Raw genomic sequence first — 23948 nt, 5'->3', positions numbered from 1 at the left:
ACTAGAATCATCACAAGTGAAAAATATTATCCATGGGTGGGATTGAACCTCGAGCTCATATCATTGCATCTGATAACCCATCACACTAACCGCTGCACTAGCGGCACACTAGCAATGTTCAAAAATAAGATTATATGTTAGTTGGGCAACCGTCTGGGCGCATCCGCTGCAATGGCTCCGCGTCCACTTTGCGAGCCGCTGCGCGACTCGCTTACATAATCTGCGTCCTCAACTTTGTAGGGAGGATTGCATTTCGTCCCGGGAGATGTGCAAAGTTGCCTCTCTATCTCGACACACTCGTTATTTACTCTGTCGGGCTGGTGCATTGTACTGTAGATGACATATTCATGATACCCCGAGCCATCCTGCTGCAGTCTGTTGAGAGTATCACGAGAGATCTAGTGGATACTCTTTCTTTCCCATGGCCTGTTTTCTCTCCCTCTCTTAAACCACAGCAGATATTCCCATTCTGACTTGGCAGAGGGTCTATTCTAGTGTAATATATACCTGCCTGAGCTTACCCAACATTTTTTGGGTGAGTGTGGAATGAGACATAAGGGGGTGAAATTTGCAGAACCCCTCAATGATAGTACAGAGTCTGCTTAATAAGCGCACCCTTCCGGAAATAGACGACGCGCTCTGCATCATTATCGAGCGTGAAAGATGAAGTCACGCCCGGTCAACGCGCTATTACATGTCGACGCCTGGCAAACCTCGCTTTTCAGCAATACCCACTCCCGGGAGGACGCCTGGTATCCCTGCGCCTGGCAGACTCAGATCGACTTCTGGGGCCTCACAAAATGTTCCACCTTCTGCAGATGACTTTGCATCTCGCGCATTCGTCGATGCCATGAAGGCCCATGACCCGACCCAGCAGCGATCTGCTCGTACGAGTGATGTCTCTGTTGCGTCGTTGTCCCCTCAATCGGCTGTACCTGGCATAGAGTCGGGTCGGAGGTCTGTAAATAGCAGGCCTGCCTCAGTTGCCTCCTCTTCCTCCGCCACCGGTACTGCTGCTCCTCAGGTGCAGCGTCCCAGGACACCCTCGGCGTCTTCCCGCCCCCGAAGTCGCCAGTCTGATCTCCCCTCCCACTCCAACAATGCGAGCCGAGCGAACAAGAGTTTCACCGTAGGAGATAACGTGCGTATTGAGTCCCTTGGGTACGAAGGCACCTTGAAGTATCTGGGGGAGATTGATGGGAAACCTGGTACATGGGCTGGGGTGGAGCTAAGTGGTGGGTTCGCAGGTAAAGGGAAGAATGACGGGACTGTGAACGGGTAAGCATGTCCGTCTGCATCCTACTCCAAGAAGTATCTCTGTGTCATCAGGTTGGAATGGTTGTGCAAGACAGGACAACGTTCATGTGATATTGTCTGTTTGTATTCTGCGCTGGTATGGCAGCATGAGAAAAGGATTAGGCCGTGCTCTCCACATGTTCCGCTCTTCAGTGACTTCGTTCTGACTGACGTGCGGCCTTTCATGCAGGAAGCGATACTTCTCTTGCCCTCCGCAGTGCGGCGTCTTTGTTGCAGCGACCAAACTCTCTCTGCCGACAGTTGGCCCAGGCGCGGTATCACGACCATCGTCTGTTGCTTCTGTCCGTAATGGTAGAATTACTCCTTCAGTTACAGGACGGATTACTCCGTCTTTTGGGAGCTCGGTATCTGGTCGAGTAACCCCCTCTGCGTCCACGGGACGCATAACTCCGTCGAATAGCGGCAGAGTGACACCCTCATCTTCATTTGGACAAAGGACGCCAGGGTTACCTAAGCCGCGGACTATAGCACGAGCTGGCGCGACCCCTGCCGCCATGCCCACGAAATCTGGTATAGCCAGGGAGAATGAAAAGAGCCTGCTGGCCGAAAACAAGATTACCCCTGGGTCTCGGGCTTCGAAGTACCTTGGGATGACAGCAGAACACCTTAACACTCGTAGTCCGCCTTCCACGAGTCCTACCCGAACGTCGATGGGTTCTTTCGGTCTGCAGCGGGGTCCAGGACCACCCTCTCCCACACGTCGATCTGCAGGAAATCTCGGCTCTCCGCCCGTAGCCAATCTTGGTTCTCCCTCCCGCACTTCATCATCTCCATTCGCGACACCCAAGGCGAAAGGAAGACTTTCCAACCCAGGGCCCGGTATACCAACATCACCATCCAAAGGGCGGACTTCACTTAGTACCCCTCGGGCTCGGGTTCCCAGCAACATAGCAATGCCGCCCCCTGCCTCTCCTTCTCGAAGATCTGGCTCCAGTCGTTCCGTCTCCTTGAACGATGAGCTCCCGGCAAATCTTGACGAGGAGCATTTCACTGATCCAGGGCTGCGGCCTATTTCCAGTCTCGAAATGAACGGCAAGCTGCTGCAGGATAAAATTGCTAATCTACTATCTGGGCGAAGTACGCCTCAGCTTTCGACTAGCACACGACCAGATTCATCAGCCTCGGGCGGTGCGAGTTATGCTGCCGACCAGCTTGCGACTATCGAGCGCCTGCAATCACGGCTCGATGCACTAGAGCATGAGAACAAAACCCTCATAGCAGCTACTGAAAGACAATCATCGGAGCGAATCACTGCATTGCAAGCTGAAAGCGCGAAGGCTACGGCAAGGATATCTGCTCTCGAAAGCCAAGTGAAGGCATCGGAACGGACCTTGACTGAGCGAGACTCGAAGATCGATGCTCTGGAGCGTAACGTAAAGCAAGTCAATACTGCTCTTGAAAAAGCTCGCAGCGATGCAGAAAACAAGATCAAGGACTTGCAGTCGAATCTGGAAGACAAGGAAAGTCTGATCAGCGAACTGAAGGACGCTATCACCGCCAAAGAGGGCGCACAAGATGAGAAGGACGCTGTACTCAAAGCCAAAGACACGGAGATAGCCTTACTGGAGAACCGTATCCAGAAGCTTTCCACGGATCTAGAGAACGAGCGAAAGGAACTAGGCGCACAAGTCGAGGAACTCCGGCAGGCTGGTCAGGTAAGTCCTCACTCCTTGCGTTGATAACCATCTCAACATCCCTGTGGTCCACAGGAAACGATCGCACTATACGAGGAGAGACTAAGTGCGGCCGATTTCAAACGATATGAGCTTGAAGATCTGGTCGCATCTTTGCAAGAGCAGCTAAAGGCCCACGCACATGGCTCTTCGGCTGACCCTACCAGTCCTCATGCCTCCACCGCGGCGCAGATCGACAATGAAGCCTTGCGCGATCAGGTGCAATACCTTCAGCAGAAAGTCGCCAGCCTAGAAGACCTGCTTGAGGATGCCCGCGCGATGACTGAAAAAGAGGATGTTGTTGTTCGCGAAAAGATCCAGCGATATAAGGAGAAGGAAGATGCAATGAGAAAGCAGCTTGAAGAGAGCCGAGTCGAGCTTGAGAAAGTGACCCAGGCTGAGTCCTCTGCAAGAACACGTATACAGGAGATCGAGGAAGCCTTCCGTGAGAGCACAGTTGCGCTGGAGAATGCCCAAGCTGAGATTGAGATTCTCCGGACTGAAGTTTCTGTGAGTTGATTTCTGTCTCTTAACGGCATTCCGATCGTTTATGTGCGGCCATAGAACCTTGAAGGCTTGACGGCGTCTATGAAGGCCGGTGAGTCTGGCGAGAAGCTTGCGGATATTGCGGAACGGACTGCTCGTGATCGCGCGCGCATGAACGAGGAGATAACAAGACTCAAAGCGGAGCTGGATGAAGCTCGCAGGGCGCAGCGGGAAATGGACGGTGAATTCGGATCCCCTAGCACTGTCGGGTCATTGAGTGACATGCAAGCGACTATCAAACAACTTGAATCTGAGAAACGCGAGGTAAGTACAAATGAGCAGAGGACAACACCCTTTGAATTGAGCTTTGCGGCGTCGTAGATGGAAGACATCCTGAGGTCTTCCAGAGAACTCCTTGCAGCGGAACAGAAGTCAGCAGCGGATATGCGGCAGGCTCTTGAAGACCAGGAGGGAGAGCTGGAAGCTCTGAAGAAGCGGCTAAACCGCGACGTTAGCGTCAATAATGGTCTCCAGGACCCTGCCAAATCAAAGCATGAGATAGCCACGGCGCGGGACGAAATCACAGGCCTCAAGTAGGTCCATCCGTTTTTTTCAGTGAGATCTCTCGTAACATATGCCTCTAGGCATATCGTGCAAGAACTCCAGAAGGAGAATCTGGTCACCAATCAGCGGAATAAAGCGCTCGCCGCTGAAAACGAGCTGCTGTCTTCCGAGATTGAGAAACTTCGAGCGGTGCGTACCCTTTTCTACTCCGCATACTCTTCGTGGAGCTAAGTGTGCTCTGCAGGAACTTCATACACTTGAAATTAACTTCGAGCAGACACTTCTGAGAGAAGAGCAAGCTCTGGATGGTGAGATCGCAGGCAGCGACGAGACCTCGGCCCAGAAGGTCCGTCAGGAGCTCAAGATGAAGTACGAGGTATGGCGCTCTTTGTGTCATCTACTTTGACGTTCATCTAACTGGTCTCTGGATAGATGGAGCTTGAGCAATTGCGTAAACGGCATGCTGAAGCTGAGATGAAGAGCGCCCGGACGATCCACGACGTAAGCGTGTAGGCAAACTTTGATGTGTGTATACTAAAACTTTTATGCAGTTGAACAAGGAAGTGAGTGAATTGGAGACGTTAGTCGAATCGAAGGTAAGAACACAGATTCGTGCATACATTTCCTTTTGCTGACGTCCTGTGATAGATCTACCGTGAAGTCAGCTACTTTATATCATCCGCCCAAGTCACTTGTACTGACATACGTACGCTAGGATGAACTCGAGCGCGAAGTGGAGCGGCTGAGAGAGAAGGTATCTCGAAGCAGCAAAAAGTCGTCAAAAGGCAGCTCCGACGGGGGCGATGCTCGAGTCAGATTCCCCCCTGGTCGTAGCAGCACGGGAAGCACCAGTAGCAATGCTCTGCAACTGGACAAGGGCGAGCCCGTGTGCGAAATCTGCGAACGGCCGGGGCACGACATCTTTAGCTGCGATCTACTGTCGGACGACGCAGCGAGCATCCGGTCGAGCAAGAGCGGAATGGCAGGCAATACGACCGGCTTGTACTGCGAGGACTGCGAGAGCCACGGGCACACTGCTGCCGATTGCCCACATTCTTTGGATGTTTTCTAAGCGGGACCTTTCTACCGTTCTCCATTCTTTAATTATGTTTCAACCCGATATTTCTCGTTTTCGCCGCTTTCCTTTTGCTGTCCATGATTTATAGTATGTATACCGCAGGAGTTGCACCAGGCAACCGTGACACGATACTTTGTATACCCCTTTCAATGGCAGAATGTACGACACAGGAGTGCTGCGCGCACTTGGAAGCGGTGGAGTCTGAGAAGCCGCCACCGACGGCCAGATTGGGCGAGATTGACGCGTCGCAGATGTGACGTCGGCCAGGTGACGTCACTGGTCAGGCCTACTTATACCGCGTCCGTCGCGCGACTGGCTGCCGTCTCCTCCACAAATATTCCAGTCGACATGTCCTACGCCTCCGTCGCTGCCCACAACCTCCCCCCCAACGAGGTATGTTGCTCCGTGTTTTCCCCAGTTCATGTAGCTCACTGGCGCGCAGCCACACCCCGACCCCGCTCTCCTCAACACTGAACCCCCGACAGCCGGCGTCGCAGACGACACCTTGAAGGTCAATGTCGTCCCATCCGACTTTAGGGCGCATCCCGCTACCGTGACCTCTGAGAAGACCGTGTACACGGAGCCGGAACTGCCAGAGGCACCCGGTGCACCTTCAAAGAAGGACAAGGCCAAGAAGCGCCTCCACCAGGCAGAAGACGAGGGTCTTCACCTATGGGAGGTGACGAAGCAGACAGTTCTGCAACCCGGCGTGGCTGGTGGTCTGATCGGGATCGGTGAGTAAGGGAAACCCATTCCGACCTCAACATCGCTCATACCTCATTCAGCAAACGTCGGCTTGATCTCTGCGGTCGGCTATCTGTACTATACCAGACCCGGTCTGCGTCGTGACACCAAGGTCATCACCTCCACCGTCGCAGGTGCTCTGGCGCTCCTAGGTCTAGAGGGCTACGGCGCGCAAGCGTACCGCAAGACACCGAAGGGACAGGAGGAAGAGCGAAGGGCTAGGGAGGAAGGTGCTGTCGTTTACCGCTATCTGAAGGAACACATCCTGCGCCCGGGTGTCCTGGGCGGGCTAGTCGGTCTATGTGAGTGTGCCGAGATTCACCATACACGAGGACACTGACTTGCTGCTCATTGAAAAGTGAACGTGGGGATCCTTGGCACAGTCGGTTACTTTGGTTACACCAACTGGGATAGGCCTCAGTGGGATAGACGCATCGTCTCCAGCGTCTCAGTTGGCCTGCTTGCTCTCTGGGGCGGTGAAGGGTAAGTCATTTCCCGTGCTCGCAATCGCTGTTCTGCTCACTGCTGCGATAGATATCTCGCTGAGAAATACCGCGAGGCCCACCATTGAGACGCGATTGCACAACCGGAGAAGATCTGGAACAAACATGTAGACTATGGACGTTGACGAATCATGATACCATCCTGTACTTTAATGACCAGTATAGTTGCCTTGAAAATATCTGACCCGTGGAAGTGTTCGGACGCGAAGTGACTCTGGGAAGCGGTGCGCCGGCAAACGCCGCAAGCCAAAGTTTTGTCCTCTTGACTGCAGCCTGCAAAGCAGCCTTCATCGTCCATCACAATGTCTCGTTTCTTCAGACAAGCAGGCGATTCTGACTCCGACTCCGAGTCCTCCTCTGAGGAGGAGCTCATGTCCAGCGGCGACGAGGATGCTGCCCCCAAGCCTACCGCGACCGGCTCGAAGCCCGCCATGTCCCGATTCCTGCGCACAGCTGGCTCAGATTCCAGTGATGCCGATTCAGACGAGTCAGACGAAGATGAAGAGGAAATGTCGGATGAAGAGGAGGGTCAGGCTCAGAGGAGGTCCAGGTTCCTGAGGACGGAGAGCGACAGTGAGGAGGAAGATGAGGACGATGTCAGGCGTGTCGTGAAGAGCGCCAAAGACAAGCGATATGAGGAGATGGAGGCGACTGGAAAAATCATGGATAATGCGCTCAAGATCAACGATTGGGTCGCCATCTCTAGTGGTCTGTCTGTCCCCATGATCTTCGCGTTCATCATCTGAAATTTCGTAGAATTCGACAAGCTCGCGCGTATGGTCCAGCGATCGCAAAACGTCTCAGAACCCGTCCCTCCATTCTTCATCCGGACTCTTATCAACCTCGAATCCTCTCTCAACACGGCTTTGTCCAAGGAGAAGGAATCAAAGAAAAAAATGAACGCCAGCAATGCGCGTGCCCTGACCGCGATGAAGCAAAAAGTGAAAAAGACGGTGAAGGAGTATGAGAAGGAAGTCAAAGACTATCAGGCTGTACGTATCTTACCTCGTATGCACTCGTGCCCTTTCTAATGTTGCGTATAGGATCCGGAGGCTTTCGAAAGGGCATACCATGCCGCAAACGCTCCTGCAGCCGCTGCACCTAAGCCAGAAAGGAGGAGAGCTGCAGCCGGGGATGCGGAGGGCGAAGAACAACCAGACGAAGACTTCACTACGGTGGGCAGGGGCGGTCGGGCGATGCAGTTCACCACGGAGGGTATCTTCAAGAATCTACAAATGGTTCAGGAAGCGCGTGGTAAGAAGGTCAGTCAGATCGAGTTGTGTTACATCTCTTTGCCTGATATGATTCTCTTTAGAACACTGACAGGCAAGAACAAATCCGAATCCTGGAAAAACTTCTTGAAGTAGCTGTCACGTCTTACCAGCGGATACGTGTCCTGCTGGTGCTCGTTTCCTCGCGGTTCGATTACAATGCCTCTGCGGCTACGCATATGCCCGCCGAGGCGTGGGTATCCGCGCAGAAGGAGATCGACCAGCTGGTGTCAATCGTCGCTTCCCAGCCAGAGTACGTCGTGCAGGAGACGACGGAAGATTACGACGAGCTTGTTGAACGCTCGCCAGCCGAATCTCCGGATGGCGTGGTGCGCATCCGGGGTAGCATCATCAGCTTTGTGGACCGCCTTGATGATGAGTTCACGAAGAGCCTGCAGAATATCGACCCCCATGGCACGGAGTACGTTGATCGCCTGAAGGATGAGAAGGGGCTTTATTCTACTATATGCCGCGCGCAGGCATACTATGAGAAGACGAAGCAAGAGGACCCTCTTGCGCGGGTGATCATGCGCCGAATAGAGCACATCTACTCCAAAGTATGCGCTTTCCCGTCCCCTTAATCTGTAATACTAATACTTTCCATAGCCCGACCCCGTGGTTCAAGCTCTTGAAGCGGGCCTGGCAGCTTCAGATGTTGCACCCAGCATCTCACTGGTCAATCAGGGTTCGACAACCGCTCTAGTCCAGACCCTATGCGTGCATCTGTACAAGGGCTCGAATTCCCTTCTCCGGACCCGGGCGATGCTCAGCCACATATATCATCATGCCCTGCACAACGAGTTTCACACTGCGCGGGACATGTTCCTTATGTCACATTTACAAGAATCCGTCCACTCAGCTGACGTGGCCACCCAGATTCTATACAATCGCACGGTGGTGCAATTGGGCTTGTGTGCATTCCGATGCGGCCTCATCCGCGAAGCACAGGCGACTCTCCAGGATATCTTCACTACTCAGCGGGTCAAGGAGTTGCTCGCACAGGGTGTTCATCAGCAGAGGTACCAGGTGATGACCCCAGAGCAAGAGAAAGCGGAACGTCAGCGACAGCTCCCCTTCCATATGCATATAAATACGGAACTGCTGGAAGCCGCGTTCTTGGTTTCGAGCATGCTCGTGGAGATACCGCTGCTGGCAAGCATTGACTCAGAAGAGCAGAAGCGGAAGGCGATCTCGAAGCCATTCCGAAGATTGTTGGACTTCGCTGACAGGCAGATCTTCACCGGTCCGCCGGAGAGCACCAGGGACCATATTATGCAGGCTAGTAAGGCGCTACAGGATGGCGAGTGGGAGAAGTGCCGCGACCTCATCCAGAGCATTAAGATCTGGAGCCTGATGCCTGAGGCTGCCTCCGTGAAGGAAATGCTCGCCAAGTAAGTGTGCTTTGTTCTTACATCATTCTCGTGATTGATGTGGGTTTCTGTAGGCGCATACAGGAGGAAGGTCTGCGAACGTATCTCTTCACGTACGCGCCTCATTACAGCACGCTCTCGTTAGTCCATTTGGGGCGAACCTTCTCATTGCCTGTACGCACGGTTACGTCGATAGTTTCTAAGATGATCTGGTCGGAAGAACTGTCGGCTTCCTTGGACCAATCTTCTGGTGCTATTGTCTTCCACCGCATCGAGCTCTCTCGTGGTCAGCAATTATCGCTTAGCTTGGCAGACAAGATCAACGCCATGGTAGAGCAGAACGAGAAGACTTTGGATAACAGGCTCGGAGGAAGCAGTGGTTGGGGCGACAGAGGAGATGGTACGAAGGGAGACAAACGGGGAGAGCAAGCACAAGAGCGCAGAGGACGAACAGAGCGCTCAAGAGGTGCACGTGGTAAGTCGCAATCGTTGTAATTCTCCGATGATTATTAACATTATGCCTAGGTGGTGCCAGAGTTGGACGGGGAACGCGTTTCGCTCAGGGTTTGGGTAACCAGATGCCTGGTCGCGTTGCTCAGCAGGTTCGGTGAAGCGTATATGATTCACATTCTGTCACGATATGTGCTAAGCCCCTATCACGACTTCCTGCTTGTCATATATACATGCGCATGCAAATGTTGTGATAGACAGTCTGTCTATGCTGTACAATCTCTGTCGTGATGATTTTTATTGTATGATGAAGACATTGCGACGAGTATTTGTTGAGAACCGGTACTATGTACGCTAGTCTTCACTCTCTTCAGTTTCCTCGCTGTCTTCCTCCCCGTCCTCCTCGTCCTCGGATGTAGTTTCATCACCTTCGCTACCTCCTCCAGCTGCCCATTCAGAGATTTCGAGCTTCTCATTTTTGTATGCCCCTTTCGACAAGACATGAGCAGCCGCGCTAGTCCTCCGGTGCAAATGTTGCTTACCTCCTGTTTCCACTTCGAATCCACCTTGCGTAACGCACCAGGAGAGACTGGCTTTGCTTCCAACCTTTGTGTTCTTCCCCATAATGCAGTTGTCCAGTTTAGCGCTGTTCCCAAATAAGCATCAATATTGCGAGAAGGTCTGAAGGGGTTAATGTTACCCATCCTCGACCACACAATGATCAAGAAGCACGCAGCCAACAATTCTAGCCATCTTACCGATAGTGCAATGCTTTCCGATCACTGAGCGTTTGATAGTCGTCCGCTCGTCCACACGGGTAGACTCGCCGACGATGCAATCGCTCGATATCTGAGCTTTAGGATCTATGAGGGACCGATCTTTCGGATCCGTGGGTAGGGAGTATGGCGTTTTCGAAAGGAACTACGTGTCCATGCTGAGGACATGCAATCTACTGGACGATATTTCGGCACTTACAGATCGGTTTAGCTCCAGATAACTCTGTAGTGTGTTCGTTCTCGCGGCATAGGCAATAGGATCCCTATGAATGACAAGTCCCACACGGAGGCTCGCATTTGCCATCTGCTGGTCTTGGTCACCCGTGGGCGACGGAGGTAAGGAATATGCCATATCCTTGTCGTGTGGTGATGACACTCCGGATTTTCCATCTAGGACCTCGTCGGGCACGCGGGAGGTGGAATGCTGCAGCGCAACATGTTGTGATAAGGTATTCGTTCTAGGCATCAGTACTAAGTAGACAATAGTGTGTGAGTGGCGATAATAACAACGCGTGTGATTTCCACTCTGACCTGTTCCATAGCGTTCCCGCTTTGTCCGCTGATATTGAACCTTGCACAGCCAAGGGATGAACTCCTCGCGGATGGAATCAAAGTTGGGCTTCTCAGACAAAGCGTCCAGTACGGACCGCCTGCAAACATATACGTGCGAGTCCTGTAAATTGGCAGACAACCTTGTGCGAGGGTATCTGTATCCCAAAGACTGAGCAAACAGACTTGCTAACATTGAGAGTTATCTACGAACTTTGTTATTGCGCCAATTCGTAGTCCAATCTCCTCGCTATCGCGATCGATGTCGTCGGGAGTATCGATATGAAGGAGCGTTCCCGTTGCTTGGTCGTAAACTATCGGAGTCGAGAGATCATAATGGCCCCATTCATCCGGTGTTGCGCCTTTTTCAGAGCGCCGCGGTGCAAACCAGCATGCTGTCGCTATACATCCATCTGACACGGACTCGGTACGAAATTTGTCCAGAACTCTCGAAAGCGGAAGCGACTGCGGGGGCACGAAATCGCATGGAAGCACGACGAAGTCTTGTTGTATGAGATGAGCAAAGTGACGGAGGATTGCACATGTTCCGACACTAAGGTCGTCCGTTTCTTCGAACGGATGTAGGTTGATTCGCAGCGATGTTGAGCTGCCTGAGTGAATGTAGTGCGAAATCGCTTGCCGTTGAGCCGTTGGGCAGATCAAGATGACGTCTTACGTTGGTTCGCATTGAAGAGACATCTCATGTAAAGGGGGCATGCAATTCACCTTTTATTCCGGACTGTTCAAGCCAGGCAAGCGGAAAATCCAGCATCGGCTGATTCGCGATAGGAAGCAGGGCCTTTGGGCTTGGCTCACCCCCAGCATCACTGCTTAAGGGCGAGAGTCTGGATGTTATCTACGTGGGTCACGTCATGCTGGAAAATTCGGTTGTCTAACTCACTCGTTACCGAAGCCGGCCAATATTACGGCTACGAACTCCCGGATATCGGGCTGCGAGGATGTGGATTCGTTGAAATCCATCAAGTGCCTGTGTCTGCTAAAACTGTGGTTATTCAGCTAAGAAGTGACGCGTCGGAGGAAATCTTTCCGCTTGGTATAAGGAGACAAGAGCCGTAACGAATGTCTTGACGCAGCAGGCTGCAGTCGGCAGATGACTCCAAATCTGTGATTACCAAATCCGGTAAGTATGTTCGTTATCACTTCTTCTTACGTAACTGCGCCTAAATTCACATCCGCGAATCTGGCCTATGCTTGTGCCAACTTGAACGCTGCCAGTACTTGGCTGTCTATTGCTTTCTGGCTCACGACTTGCCACGACTGGCTTCTACTTCCTAACACATGTATACTGCTTGATAAGGCTAGAAATCCTCCGGCGGCTAGCTATACCCTTACGACGCCTTTCCTCGTGCTATACATGCTGACCTGGCATGCTTGATGAGTCTGGTAAATCTAGTTTGAGATTGTTACGTGCTGCGATACTCAACCCTGATCATACGCAGCCACCTCTTGAGGTACCTTTCTACGACGACCATCAGACGGATCTGTAGCAATGGCCCAACCGTCCGTTCATCAGCTTTACAAGCGCGTCCAGGAAGTAGGACGAGGCACATATGGATCCGTTCATAAGGGCGTACATATTCCAACTGGCAATGTTGTTGCTCTCAAGATCATCAATCTGGATACTGCAGACGACGATGTGGCGGACATTCAACGCGAGGTTGCCTTACTAACTCAGTTGCGCGATGGACCAAATATTACGAAGTATTATGGCTGTTACATGGACGGACCACGCGTATGGATTGTCATGGAGTATGCTCAAGGCGGCAGCGTGAGAACGCTCATGAAGGCTTTTCCGAACGGGACGCTGGAAGAGAAGTACATCGTCATCATCACTCGCGAGGTACTAGCAGGTCTCAGTTACCTGCACAAGTCTGGTGTCATTCATCGTGATATCAAAGCCGCCAATGTCCTCATTACTGCTACCGGGAAGGTTATGATATGCGATTTCGGTGTCTCCGCTCTCCTCCCCACAACGTCTAGCAAGCGGAACACATTGGTTGGAACGCCTTATTGGATGGCGCCGGAAGTCGCTCAGTCTGTCCCGAACTACGATACGAAAGCCGATATTTGGAGTCTAGGAATCATGATTTATGAGATGGTCAAGGGCAGCCCTCCGCACTCCAACATGTTGGCCGCCCAAGTGTTGCAACTCTTGCCAAAAGCGAAGCCTCCTCGCTTGAGCGAGACGGATGGTAGCAAAGATATGCGTGATTTTGTTGTTAGTTGTCTGCGAGAGTTGCCGACTGATGTACGTTGAGTCGTGGCCTGTGAGATATCCGTCGTACTGATCTGCGCGGTAGCGTCTATCAGCGGATGAGTTAATGAAGACCCGATGGATTAAATCATCTGCCAAGATCCCTGTTGCCAGCCTCAAAGTCCTCGTGACGCAATACGAGGACTGGCTACAGACAGGAGGATCTAGGACCAGTCTTGCCCAGCCCCTCGATTGGGAAGCAGAGGAAACGAGAGAGTGGGTGTTTTACGTGTATTGAAACTCGGTTCATCCATTCCTTACGAGGTATTTCAGTCTTATGAATCAATCTGATTCGGACGAGAACCCTTGGGAGTTTGACACAGTCCGTGGACGGCCATCCCTGGACCTGCCCTCCTTAGAAACGGAAGGGGCTATTGACGAAGAGAATGAGTTGAACATTCATCCCACTATCCGCCCTCCGGCTGGTCAGCTACCAACTTCTTTGCGTGGTCTATTCCCCGAAGAACCTGCGATGATGAATCAGGCCCATCAGACGAACCTTGCCGGCATCGGTGTATCTACTATGAGTAGCCAGCCGACGAATATGTCTTCTTCCCTCTCGCCATCTCCAGCGCCCGACAGAGGTTGGAATAGGAGGAACTTCACGGCCGACAATGTCGAGGAGACGCCCAATCTGCGTCAAGGCGGGTTCGTCTTCCCGCCTCCAACTTCGAGCGCCCGAGACAATGGCAAGTCATCGACTTTCTCGTGGAGCGTAGACGAAAGCGATTCATCGTCGGTCAAGAACGACCCCTTGTCTCTCTCTGCGCCTTCGTCAAGTTATGCCGTGGGTGCGGAGTCTCCTCAAGGCACCGTGCGACCGAATCCTACATATCGTGAAGTACGGTCCTCCCGTGGTGTACCCGACATTGAGATTCCTCCGCCCGTCGTGGACATCCATGACATCTCCATTGTACCCGGTACTCCTCGTGGTGTTACCTCACCGCCTGCGCCACCCCCATCAGCGCCGCCAGAGAGGCCCGTCATAATCAGAAAGCGTTCTCAGAGTAGTGCGTCCACGCTGTCTTCGGGAGGTTCTCCAGGGGTGTATCGAGAACGAAATCTAGCATCTCCTGCTGACTTCCAGTTCCCTCCGCCATCCAAGGTTCCTCTTCCCGTCAGTGCTTCTAGGCCTCCCAGCAGAGTGGCCCAGGGCGCAATTGCTGGTTCCACTCGGACGTCCCCCGCCGCTCACCAAGTGACGCATTCGCTGGACAATTCGACTTCTAGTGGCCTTGTCGTCAAGGGTGACTCCATACCACTGCCTCCGTTCCTGGGGCGAAGCCGTTCTGCGATTCCCGGGGTGGATGGCATTGCTGTTCCGTCGGTATCCCGAAAGCCCAGTCTCAATAGACAAGCGTCCGTCGCTGTGATGGAGTCGGTGCACGTAGGACCCCTTACCCCCCCGGTGAAGCCGTTTGCCAGGGCAGGGAGGGAACGCAGCGGTAGTAATGCAAGTGGCAGCAGTGACAGCACTATGTCCCAGGTTCCTGGACTAAAAGATGTCTTAAAAGTGAGTGTATATACGGCATTGCACGATTTTCCGCGTCTGACGATGTACGCCTATATTATAGATTCCGTCTCTGACGTCCGAACATCAGCTTGGGATGACTGACCTCCTACCCCCCTCGCCCTTACACATGAGCCAGACTTCCCGAACGCATGTCCAAGCTCCAAGTCACCTTAACCAATTCGTGACTCCCGGGGACGACAAGGAGATATCAAGGTCCGTAAATATCGACTCACCCATGTCCCATGTAGGCCATAGCAGCCCACCCTCTCCTTTGGCACCTCGTTTTACTCCAAGCGAGACGCCGACTCCCTCGGGACACTACCATTCGCGGTCGCAGGATTTAGTGTCGCTTGTCACGGCTCTGCCCACCCAAGGACCAATCATCCAGCCCCTCGATATGGCTTCTCTCATGCTGTCACATGAAGCGACCCATTCCCAGCTCGCGAAGACAGTTGACGATCTGACGCAGTGGTTATCAGTTGTCGAAGTGGGCTTGACCCAGATTCTCGATAAGGCTCACCAAGACATTATAGAGGAAGAGCGCCAGGAGATCGTCATGGCACCGGAGAATTTACAGCCAACGTACAGGAGAATCCTGGGCAGCCTAGGTGACTCCGAAGAACCCGAATCGGGATTGAACAATTCGGAGATCGACGCTGCTGATGTTTAGGATACACTGAGAACTCGTGGGTGGCATTGCAACATTCTACGTAATACAAGTAACTTGATAAATTAACAGACCGCAATATCCACAGTCCTCAAATGAAGCCCTGCTTGCTCAAGTACTCCGTGATGATCCGGACGCTCTCCTTGACATCGCTCTCATCTGTTTTAATATGAATCTCTGGTGTTTCGGGAGCTTCGTAGGGGGCTGAAATGCCCGTGAAGTCTAACAAAAGCATACCATTAGCGCTCATTCCATAAGCTGGGGTAGGACGACTCACCCTTGATCTCGCCGGCCCTCGCCTTCTTATAGAGACCCTTGGGATCCCGTTGCTCAACGACCCTCAATGGCGCATCGACGAAGACTTCGATAAAGCTGAGACCAGCTTTTTCGTGTAGCTGGCGTGCGACAGCTCGGTCGGCCCGGTAGGGGGAGATGAAGGCAGTGAGGACGATGCAGCTCGCATCGGCGAAAAGTTTGGAGACCTTCGGGATCATCGTCAGGATATTGCACACGCCAGAGGGGTACTCTATTACCTCTCCTATGCGACGGATGTTCTCATTCCGCGATGCCTCGTCGAAGCCCAGGTCCTTGTTCAGGCCGAAGCGAATGTTATCGCCGTCGAGACGGTAGGAAAACTTGTGTAGATGAAGGAGGTGCTGCTCGAGGGCACATGCAATCGTCGACTACGTAACAAAGACGCGTTGAGGGCAAGGCTGTTAGTGTAGATTCGTAGAACAATACCTTGCCACTGGCACTCAGGCCGGTGAACCAGATGGTGATTCCCTTCTGTCCGAGAAGCTGGGCACGCTCGGCGGCGTCGACAGAGCCCGGATGGAACGTGATGTTGGTGGCCATTGCTGAGGGGGATGCTGGCTGACACGGGCCATGGCGAGCGCGTTAAGTAGGGAAACCGGAAATTCTCAAAGGCAATGATTACGCCTTGAGCACGTGAGGCAGCAGCACAAATCCTCCTCGCTCATTTGTGGCTTGCCCGCTCTGAATAATCATCCAGCAGTCCGACTATCACCCACATCATGCTGTCGTCGCGGTCGACCACTCGCAAGCGCGCCATTCACCGCCAGCACAGCTCACTTGAACATCCTTATGGAATTGTTTATGGAATTCCTCCAAAATTCCATATTCTCTCTGGTTTCCGTGCGACTGCAACCCAATGTACTCTATTTCTCCCGGAGACGGCCTGGAGATGGCTGTCAGCAACGTGTCCATCTCCTGGACCTGCGACATAACCTGTGAACCAGGCGTAGATGGCCTTCCTGGTCGTCTATTTCTCACGTGAGCTAGCTATTCTGCGATACCCAGACGATCGTCCTCTTGATCATATCCGTCACCTCTTCCGTACCCAGCGGCTGATCTATTGGCGGACAATGAAGGAATAGCACCTTGGTGCGCTTCCCTGATGAATCTTTCTCCTTCTGCCGTTGCGCTTCTGCAAGGGAACAGTAGTAGGTGAAGTCGCACAAATACCGCCCCGCATCTACCGAGTCCCGGATGTACTGGGAACAAGTCAAATTACAAGGGTTCTGCCGTCGTGAACGCAGCTTACCTCTGGGTATGCCTCCTTCAGATGAGCTACGAGTCTCTCAACGTCTATATCTGTGTGGATTTCTTCTTCGAACTGCTCATATCCTTTTGCGAACCCCCGGAGGGGCACCTTTCCTGTTTGCTGGTACTTTTCGATGTTCGGGAGCCTCTCTCTGATTCTTGCCATCTCGATCTCCTCTGCTTCTGTCATACGTTTGTAGATGAACTCTCCTCCCTCCTCTGCAATAATAGGGGCCATCTTCCCCGCGGCGTCCCTCATCTGGTAGCCCGATTTATGGCCTAGCTTCTCCAACCTCGCAGGACCAGGCCCCGCGACGCCCACATGGAAGACCAAATCATACCCATCGGCAGGTATCATAGGATGGCCGGGATCATCGGATTCCGGCAAAGTAGGCGGTCGGGTGTGGAATGATGGGACAGTGGAAAGTACGACATCGTACTCTGTCGGTACTTGCAGAGAAGTAATGTGTAATTGGCGTATTCCACAGTTGCCGCCGTCTGTACCGAGTACAACTTGCTCCTCATGCGTTACGGGGGCCGGTTGAGTGTCCAGAATAAGATTGTGCAAGGGCTTCACTGCTAACCAGGAAGGATTCACTGCAAACGACCCGAAGGGCTGAAAGTACGTCAAGATCGGTAGCTCAAGTGAGTTGTGGTGGAGTATCTTACTCCAAAACCTGTTAACAGGACTCGGTATGGCTTATCACCAGCGCCGTCGACTACGTTCGACGGGAGGGTAGGCATCTCGTGGTGACCTTACTATCTTCGATACCCCGAGATATACCTCTTCTCCACGTGATATGACGTGCCGACATTATCTCCTGCGTTTCCGCATATATCCCGAGTATGGTCTCTGAGGGGGACAAGTTCCACTGCTGATATATCCATACAGATGGTATGAAGCTGTATCGAGTCATCACCTTATCGCTATGGAATAGGGGTGGATTACGACTGATGTACAGTCGACTCTCCCTTAACCCATACCTCCAATAACCCATACATTGTTGTGTCCACCGATTTGGTTCCTAGTTAATCATCACAATGACCCATAACTCCCTGATACCCCTTAACCCATACCTTTCTGGAGGGTCCATAACCCATAAATGGTCCAATTCTAGCTCGATCAGAATGGACCACCATTTATTACTTTTAAACCATTTACCATCAAGATACCAACATCACAGCAACACGGTTATGTATCGCATGGAGGATATGCCCTAGACACCTTCCTTTGGGGAGTCATTGTCTGACAAGTCTTGGAATGAGGTTCCCCGGCCTTCCCATGCCTTTCCGCCGTTCATGTCTACCTCCCATCGGTGCAGGGCCTCTTCGTCCCATTCTTTGCCGGAAAGATCGCCCTCTTTCCGCAGAAATACCTCGTCCCGAAATTGGGGAGGGAGGTAGTCATTTGTCACAGGATGCCTACAGACGGGTATATTCAGCGATCAGTGGGAGCTATTGCGATCGGTACGCACGCATAGTCCGGGTTGTAGCGGTACCCCTCAGAATAGCCCAGATTCTTCATTAACTTAGTCGGTGCATTCCGGATCACCAAAGGCACAGCCAGGGTAGGATCTGACTTGGCCGCAGCGGCAGCGCGCTTGTAGGCTTCATACGACCTCGTCGATTTGGGTGCCTCGGCGAGGTACGCAACCAGATGAGCCAGATTGATACGGCATTCTGGCATGCCTATCATCTGGCATGCCTGCATGGTTGCAATCGCCTTCCGAGAGCAGCAATTGGTTCTAAGCCAAATGAAAAGTATTCTTCACTCACCAAGGGCAAGGCATGACTGTCAGCTAGTCCAATATCTTCACTGGCGCAGACAGTCATGCGTCTAGCGATGTACATAGGATCTTCCCCGGTCTCAAGCATCCGAGCAAGCCAGTACATAGCCGCGCTCCCATCGCTTCCGCGCACGCTCTTGTGCAGCGCAGATATCAGGTCGTACCTGTCGTCGCCTGTTCGGTCGTACGACGTCGAGACAGATCGTCTAAGCGAGTCAAGTAACTTCGCCTCTGGGATATCCTGTGGGGAGCTCAGCACCAGCTCGAGGAGCGACAGAGCAGTGCGGGCGTCCCCCAGGGACAGCGAGATGATTGACTTTTTGACACGTTCGGTCAGCTGTGGATAGCTTGGGAATGATACGGCAGAAATTGAGGGCTGGGACGAGATCAGAGTAGACTGGTTGGATTCCTGTGACAGTGCCGTTGCTGAAGAAGTGCTAGCCTCGGCGGCGCTGTCAGTAACTTCATTTAACCCTGCTAGTACGCGGTGCACGGCCTTGTCGATGATTTCAGACACATCGTCATCTGAGAGTCGCTCCAAGACAAAGACGCTGAGAGAGTGCGCTATCAAAGCGGATCCAAGGAGAATACAGAGATACTCACCGGCATCTGCTAAGCAAGGCGCTGTTTATCTTGAAAGAAGGATTCTCGGTCGTTGCGCCTATAAGCTACGAGACTATCAATAGATTCATTTACAGTACAAAAGCAAAATGATAACCTGAATTTGCCCTTGCTCTATATAAGGCAAGAATATGTCCTGATATTGCTTAAGCACCATCTCCCGTCCGGAACCCTCATGGGCGTACCTGCTGTGCTCGATTGAACCGATGGACTTCATCTAAGAAAAGAACAGTCCTCCTTGATAGGGATGTTCAGAACGTAGGTCATGCCTTAAACAGAAGAACAGAGGAAATACCTATTTTGAAGCATCAGAGTGCCCTTGGCCTCTTCCACAATAGCACGGACATCGCCGATGCCGGCTTCGGTTGCACTTATTTCCTTGAAGACAGCCCCGCTTTTCCTAGCCATGAGCCTTGCCAAGGTTGTCTTGCCGCATCTACAGCACGGGTTGAGCGTATGCACAACATAGCCCTCAACTAGGGTCATACCCGGGTGGTCCCCAGAAGATGATGCTTCCTGTTGATCCTCCACGCATCAGATTCATCAATAAAGAGTCACTTCCCGTAAGGTGCTTCTGTCCAATAAAGTCTTCCAGTTCTTGGGGCCGAAGCCTCTCCGCTAGCGGTGCAGCAGCTTGCGAACGAGACGTCACCGTGCCTTTGCTGCGCTTCGTGGCTCTAGGGACAGAGGCACCACCGGCCTCAGGATGCTCTCGCTTGGTCGCCAGCGACGACCCTATATGAAAGCTGCCTTCGACAGTAACGTTTGAGGGTTTCTTTGCAGAATTGAATACTGGTGCTACTGGAGCCTTCGAGGTAGTTTTCGAAGCTGGAGTGGCGCGGGCATTTTGTCCAGGACAATCGTTATCAAGGTGATAATTGATATTCTCTTCACGGACTATTCTGCCGCAGATCGGGCTACAGTGTCCCAAGATACCAACGACATTAGCAACCCCCATTTGCACTGCACATATTCGCATTGTATCGTACCAATTAACTGGAGAGCTTGTCAGACATCACTACATGCAGTTGTGGAAGTGACTGGGTACCTGAAGTCGCTTTGCTCGCTTGGCCTTTGTTACTCATGGGCAGGAAGGACAAGTCGCGGGCAAGTGAACGCGATGCGACGCGATCGAGTTCCGATTCCTCTAGAATCGGTTTACTGTTCAGTTGTTGTATAGGGCTCTCTGGTGATCGAGAAAGCGAGCGCTTAACAGGGGTTTTCACCAACTACGGACAGTTTTTCCATCTAGAGGAGCTTGTGCCTTACTTTCCAAGCGCGATGAGATCTTGCTTTCCCAAAGGGGAGCTTCCAAACCGTACTGTATGCAAAGATGCCATCTCTGTTCTGAACGGCTCGGTTCATCGTTATAATAGGCGTGCTCAATTCTACAATTCGGCCGTTCGCTCGAGCAATCGTTCACGCCGCGCTTTCGTTCGCGCCAGGAATAGCTCAAAGATGGCCGAAGGGAGCCTAGCGTCTGCTCCCTCGAGCGGCTCGAGTTTTGCAACGTCTCCTATTCACTGGCAATAAGCTCATTACATGGGGGCAACATAGTAACAAAACAGATGTTTAGTGCCTGTCATCATTATTGTAATCCCCATCCTACGGTGCAGACCCAGTAGTACATATATTTGGGTTACACGAGAGCCCGAGCGAGCCAAACCAGCGCGGAGGAGAAAGTCATATGATTATTTGGCTATCTCCCGCATCACTTCTTGAGCTATTCCTGGCGCGAACGAAAGCGCAAACGATTGCTCGAGCGAATGGCCGAGTTGTAGAATTGAGCACGCCTAAATCCCTTGTCAGAATGTATCAGTTCGTTCGGCAACACGGCACTCTCGTTGTTCACCATTTGTTCCCCCGAAACCTCACAATCCCTTTTCCTTCTTGCCTCCGAGACGGAAACAATAACTCTTGCGAAGGAAGAGAAAAGCAAGTAATGTGCATGCCCACAACGTTGTACCTCAATCGCTTCGTGCTTTGGGTAGCAGACATCATCGACGGTGCAAGATATACATAATTGTTAATTCGTTCGTATCATCGACTATTAATATTAATCCGGCGGTTGACCACACACCCTTAACCTGGTCTGTATTGACTTTGTGCCCCAACCCGAATCTTCCGCGTGAGGATGTGATTGACGATGTCAGCCCACTGTCGGCGCAGACCATTGAGCCAATAGGGCTGAAGCCGTCGGACATAAGGAAAGGCTGCAAAGGCGTCATGCGAGCAGAAAACAACCTAATGAGAGTTATGAAGTAAAGCACGTTAATTCTGTCATTATAACCCAGCGTCATGACTTCAGAGTTGACGCTCAAACGGCGACCGCAAAGGAGGAATCGGACCTGGCGTGCCGCGCAGCGCCGAATACCTCCCAAGTGGTCTTAAATGAATCACAGCCACACTTTACGTACCCCAAGCGCGGGCGCTTCCCTGCTCAACGTTCAACGATCCAAACTGTACATTTGCCAGCGGCGACGCTCTTTTGCAGATCGATTGACCACCAATTCAGAAAATCTGTATAGTCGGAGTGGGTCGGAGTGGGTGCCAGGGACGGAACATGAGGAAGGTGGGGAAGTCCAGATGGTCTGATTTCCGTCTCTCGGGGACTTACAATTGCTTGTTTGACGTGGTGCGACTGTAAATGATTTTTGAAAAGTGGAGCTTGGGCTCTTCTTCTTCCATGTGCTGTGGAGAATCCAGGGCAAAAATGTTCAACACAGCGGTGGAGACAACGGTACATCCAGAGTGGCAGCCTGCCTGTCCGAGTCCAATGTCGACACCCTCAAGCGGCCGAGACAAGTTATTCAAAGTACTAGTCCTGCCAAGTGATGAGAGGTGATGAGTATACTTGCCTGGCTTGTTCATCTCTTGTATGGTGCGGGCCACCTAACTGCCACCACTTTGGTACAGCGGCAAAATCGGTCTGAGAATTTTTTCGAAATTTAGATTACTCTCAATGGACTATTTTGTGCCCTGGGATGCTGCTTAACTGCTTGGGAATGATGCAGATAACCATAGAAAATTGGTATCCTGGGTATTCTGGCAAGCCAGTGGTTGCTGAGGTAGGATTATGTAATGCATAACATACCAAATATGGTAAGTGGCAAAATTGAATCTGACCCTCTTGTAGACTTGCTCCTTTCATGAAAAGGAGTCTTTGTGCAAGAGGCATCATAAAAAGAGGTAAATTTAAGTCTTCCATGTCTGTTGTACAAAAGTGGTGGTAGCTAGCTGGCCCGCACCATACCATCATCCTTTCGACCTACTAGGATCCTCCCTGACTGATCCGATGTCGATGCTCCGTCTTACTATAATATTTGCACTGCTGTCTTTACCGCTTTACTTACTGTATCGATAAAGACGGGGGCGACCTTCGGGGTCTTCTAGCTGGAACGGCGGCACCATATCTGCCTGCATGACGGGTACATCTCTGAGTATGGGAAGTTTCGCACTAGTAACTGTCACTTGATGTAGGATCACTGACAGTCTTTCGGCCGCAGAGCCGCCGCACGCACACGGAGAGCATCATCAGCCCCGCATCAATGGCCGCTCTCCATGCGACCAGCAGTGCCACAATTCCTGCTATATCTACGTACGCGAATTCTAGTTAGCCTGAGGCCACGCACTGGCAGCCCCGGCCACATTTCTGGGTGCATGGATTATCTTGACATTGACGTACAAAAGAAGGCGAAGGGCAACTGGGCAACAAAAGTCCAAGGCGTGAAGGAAGTCGATATCTCCATCTCCGGGACCGACGGCCACAAGATCCCAATCCGTCTTCACAGTCCAGCAACACCTCCAGCTGATGGGAGTCCGCTGGTCATGATATTCCACGGAGGTGGCTTCGTTGCAGGAGGCTTGCATAACGAGACCGAATCTTCCCGGCTCTTCGTTCAGAACCTTGGATGCGTGGTGGTCAATGTGGATTACCGGCTCGCACCCAAACATCCATTTCCTGCAGCACCAAATGATTGCTGGGACGCCACCAAATGGGTGGGTGCACTGCTTCAGCTAACTTCTGAAGGTCAGGTTTAATACATGCATACAGGCAGCGGCAAACGCTGCTGAACTGAAGGCAGACCCGTCAAAAGGTTTTATTATCGCTGGTACCTCCTCGGGAGGGAACCTTGCAGCAGTGTGTGGAGTCCTCGCACGCGACCACCAGCTCTCTCCCCCAGTAACAGGACTTCTGCTGATGGTTCCGTGTTTCTTCGATTCCCATGATATCCCTGAGAAGTATAAGGGCGACCTCAAGAGCTACGAGGAACAGAAAAACGCTGCAACGCTCAACCAGTCGCTGATTGATACGTTCGAGGGTCAGCATGGACTGCCGTTCGAATTACCGTCACGCTGATATCTGCCTGTAGCTGCCTACAAGCCGGATGGCAACTCCACCCTGTATAACTTGTATACACCCAACGCAACTCGTGCCGGTCTCCCGCCCACCTTCTTGCAAGTCTGCGAGTTAGATCCGCTGCGCGACGATGCAATCGTGTTCGAGCGAGAGCTCAGAGAAGATTTAGGGATTCCTACCAAGTTACTGAAGTATGACAATGTCCCGCACGGGTTCTGGGCATTCTGGCCACATAAGGAGGAGTCAAAGCGGTTTATGATGGACACGGTAGACGGGTTGAGGTGGTTGCTCAGTCATCCGAGCAAGTAGAATGGCTGCGCAGAGGTTACACACATTGCACGCTGTGTTCGTGTTGTGACAATCCTTGGAACACTCACGTGC

At 52.2% G+C, this 23948-nt stretch overlaps 7 protein-coding genes across 7 annotated transcripts; 3 read left to right on the top strand and 4 right to left on the bottom strand.

The window, feature by feature from the left end:
• Nucleotides 1-694: 694 nt before the first annotated feature.
• GLOTRDRAFT_92447 (uncharacterized protein) lies at nucleotides 695-9501 on the top strand (the record flags this gene model as incomplete). The annotated part of the gene is made up of 20 exons (XM_007866323.1): nucleotides 695-1278; nucleotides 1487-2972; nucleotides 3027-3500; nucleotides 3555-3800; nucleotides 3858-4069; nucleotides 4121-4229; nucleotides 4318-4416; nucleotides 4473-4541; nucleotides 4592-4636; nucleotides 4756-5103; nucleotides 5221-5511; nucleotides 5561-5852; nucleotides 5904-6164; nucleotides 6222-6345; nucleotides 6685-7073; nucleotides 7122-7357; nucleotides 7409-7627; nucleotides 7681-8193; nucleotides 8243-9027; nucleotides 9081-9501. 20 exons carry the CDS (start codon nucleotides 695-697, stop codon nucleotides 9499-9501), a joined length of 7203 nt encoding a protein of 2400 aa, XP_007864514.1.
• GLOTRDRAFT_120597 (UDP-3-O-glucosamine N-acyltransferase) lies at nucleotides 6613-11850 on the bottom strand. Its single transcript, XM_007866322.1, has 14 exons — nucleotides 11683-11850; nucleotides 11508-11626; nucleotides 10996-11452; nucleotides 10764-10939; nucleotides 10432-10703; nucleotides 10157-10377; nucleotides 9999-10102; nucleotides 9532-9944; nucleotides 9081-9481; nucleotides 8243-9027; nucleotides 7681-8193; nucleotides 7409-7627; nucleotides 7122-7357; nucleotides 6613-7073 (listed from the first exon to the last, which is right to left on the bottom strand). The coding sequence occupies exons 1-8, from the start codon at nucleotides 11760-11762 to the stop codon at nucleotides 9811-9813; spliced, it is 1563 nt and encodes a 520-aa protein (XP_007864513.1). The 5' UTR covers nucleotides 11763-11850; the 3' UTR covers nucleotides 6613-7073; nucleotides 7122-7357; nucleotides 7409-7627; nucleotides 7681-8193; nucleotides 8243-9027; nucleotides 9081-9481; nucleotides 9532-9810.
• Nucleotides 11851-12291: 441 nt separating this feature from the next.
• Nucleotides 12292-13294, top strand: GLOTRDRAFT_37635 (Pkinase-domain-containing protein; the record flags this gene model as incomplete). Its single annotated transcript, XM_007865700.1, has 2 exons — nucleotides 12292-13050; nucleotides 13103-13294. The coding sequence occupies 2 exons, from the start codon at nucleotides 12292-12294 to the stop codon at nucleotides 13292-13294; spliced, it is 951 nt and encodes a 316-aa protein (XP_007863891.1).
• Nucleotides 13295-15234: 1940 nt separating this feature from the next.
• GLOTRDRAFT_74171 (adenylylsulfate kinase) lies at nucleotides 15235-16107 on the bottom strand. The gene is made up of 4 exons (XM_007866321.1): nucleotides 15978-16107; nucleotides 15770-15919; nucleotides 15514-15718; nucleotides 15235-15458 (listed from the first exon to the last, which is right to left on the bottom strand). Exons 1-4 carry the CDS (start codon nucleotides 16089-16091, stop codon nucleotides 15328-15330), a joined length of 600 nt encoding a protein of 199 aa, XP_007864512.1. The 5' UTR covers nucleotides 16092-16107; the 3' UTR covers nucleotides 15235-15327.
• A 272-nt stretch (nucleotides 16108-16379) lies between these two features.
• GLOTRDRAFT_115355 (peptidase C15, pyroglutamyl peptidase I-like protein) lies at nucleotides 16380-17543 on the bottom strand (the record flags this gene model as incomplete). The annotated part of the gene is made up of 4 exons (XM_007866320.1): nucleotides 16380-16750; nucleotides 16801-17415; nucleotides 17469-17498; nucleotides 17523-17543. The coding sequence occupies 4 exons, from the start codon at nucleotides 17541-17543 to the stop codon at nucleotides 16535-16537; spliced, it is 882 nt and encodes a 293-aa protein (XP_007864511.1). The 3' UTR covers nucleotides 16380-16534.
• Nucleotides 17544-17937: 394 nt separating this feature from the next.
• GLOTRDRAFT_58733 (P-loop containing nucleoside triphosphate hydrolase protein) lies at nucleotides 17938-20343 on the bottom strand. The gene is made up of 10 exons (XM_007866319.1): nucleotides 20256-20343; nucleotides 20197-20203; nucleotides 19696-20124; nucleotides 19503-19643; nucleotides 19393-19444; nucleotides 19305-19343; nucleotides 19190-19254; nucleotides 18576-19137; nucleotides 18275-18522; nucleotides 17938-18221 (listed from the first exon to the last, which is right to left on the bottom strand). Exons 1-10 carry the CDS (start codon nucleotides 20290-20292, stop codon nucleotides 18017-18019), a joined length of 1785 nt encoding a protein of 594 aa, XP_007864510.1. The 5' UTR covers nucleotides 20293-20343; the 3' UTR covers nucleotides 17938-18016.
• A 2524-nt stretch (nucleotides 20344-22867) lies between these two features.
• GLOTRDRAFT_38988 (alpha/beta-hydrolase) lies at nucleotides 22868-23876 on the top strand (the record flags this gene model as incomplete). The annotated part of the gene is made up of 3 exons (XM_007865787.1): nucleotides 22868-23210; nucleotides 23266-23529; nucleotides 23581-23876. The coding sequence occupies 3 exons, from the start codon at nucleotides 22868-22870 to the stop codon at nucleotides 23874-23876; spliced, it is 903 nt and encodes a 300-aa protein (XP_007863978.1).
• Nucleotides 23877-23948: the final 72 nt, after the last annotated feature.

The sequence above is a fragment of the Gloeophyllum trabeum genome (genome assembly GCF_000344685.1).
Source record: "Gloeophyllum trabeum ATCC 11539 unplaced genomic scaffold GLOTRscaffold_00004, whole genome shotgun sequence".
NCBI classification, from domain to species: domain Eukaryota; kingdom Fungi; phylum Basidiomycota; class Agaricomycetes; order Gloeophyllales; family Gloeophyllaceae; genus Gloeophyllum; species Gloeophyllum trabeum.
The sequence above is the reverse complement of the archived record's forward strand: the minus strand, read 5'-3'. Positions and strand labels throughout refer to the sequence as shown.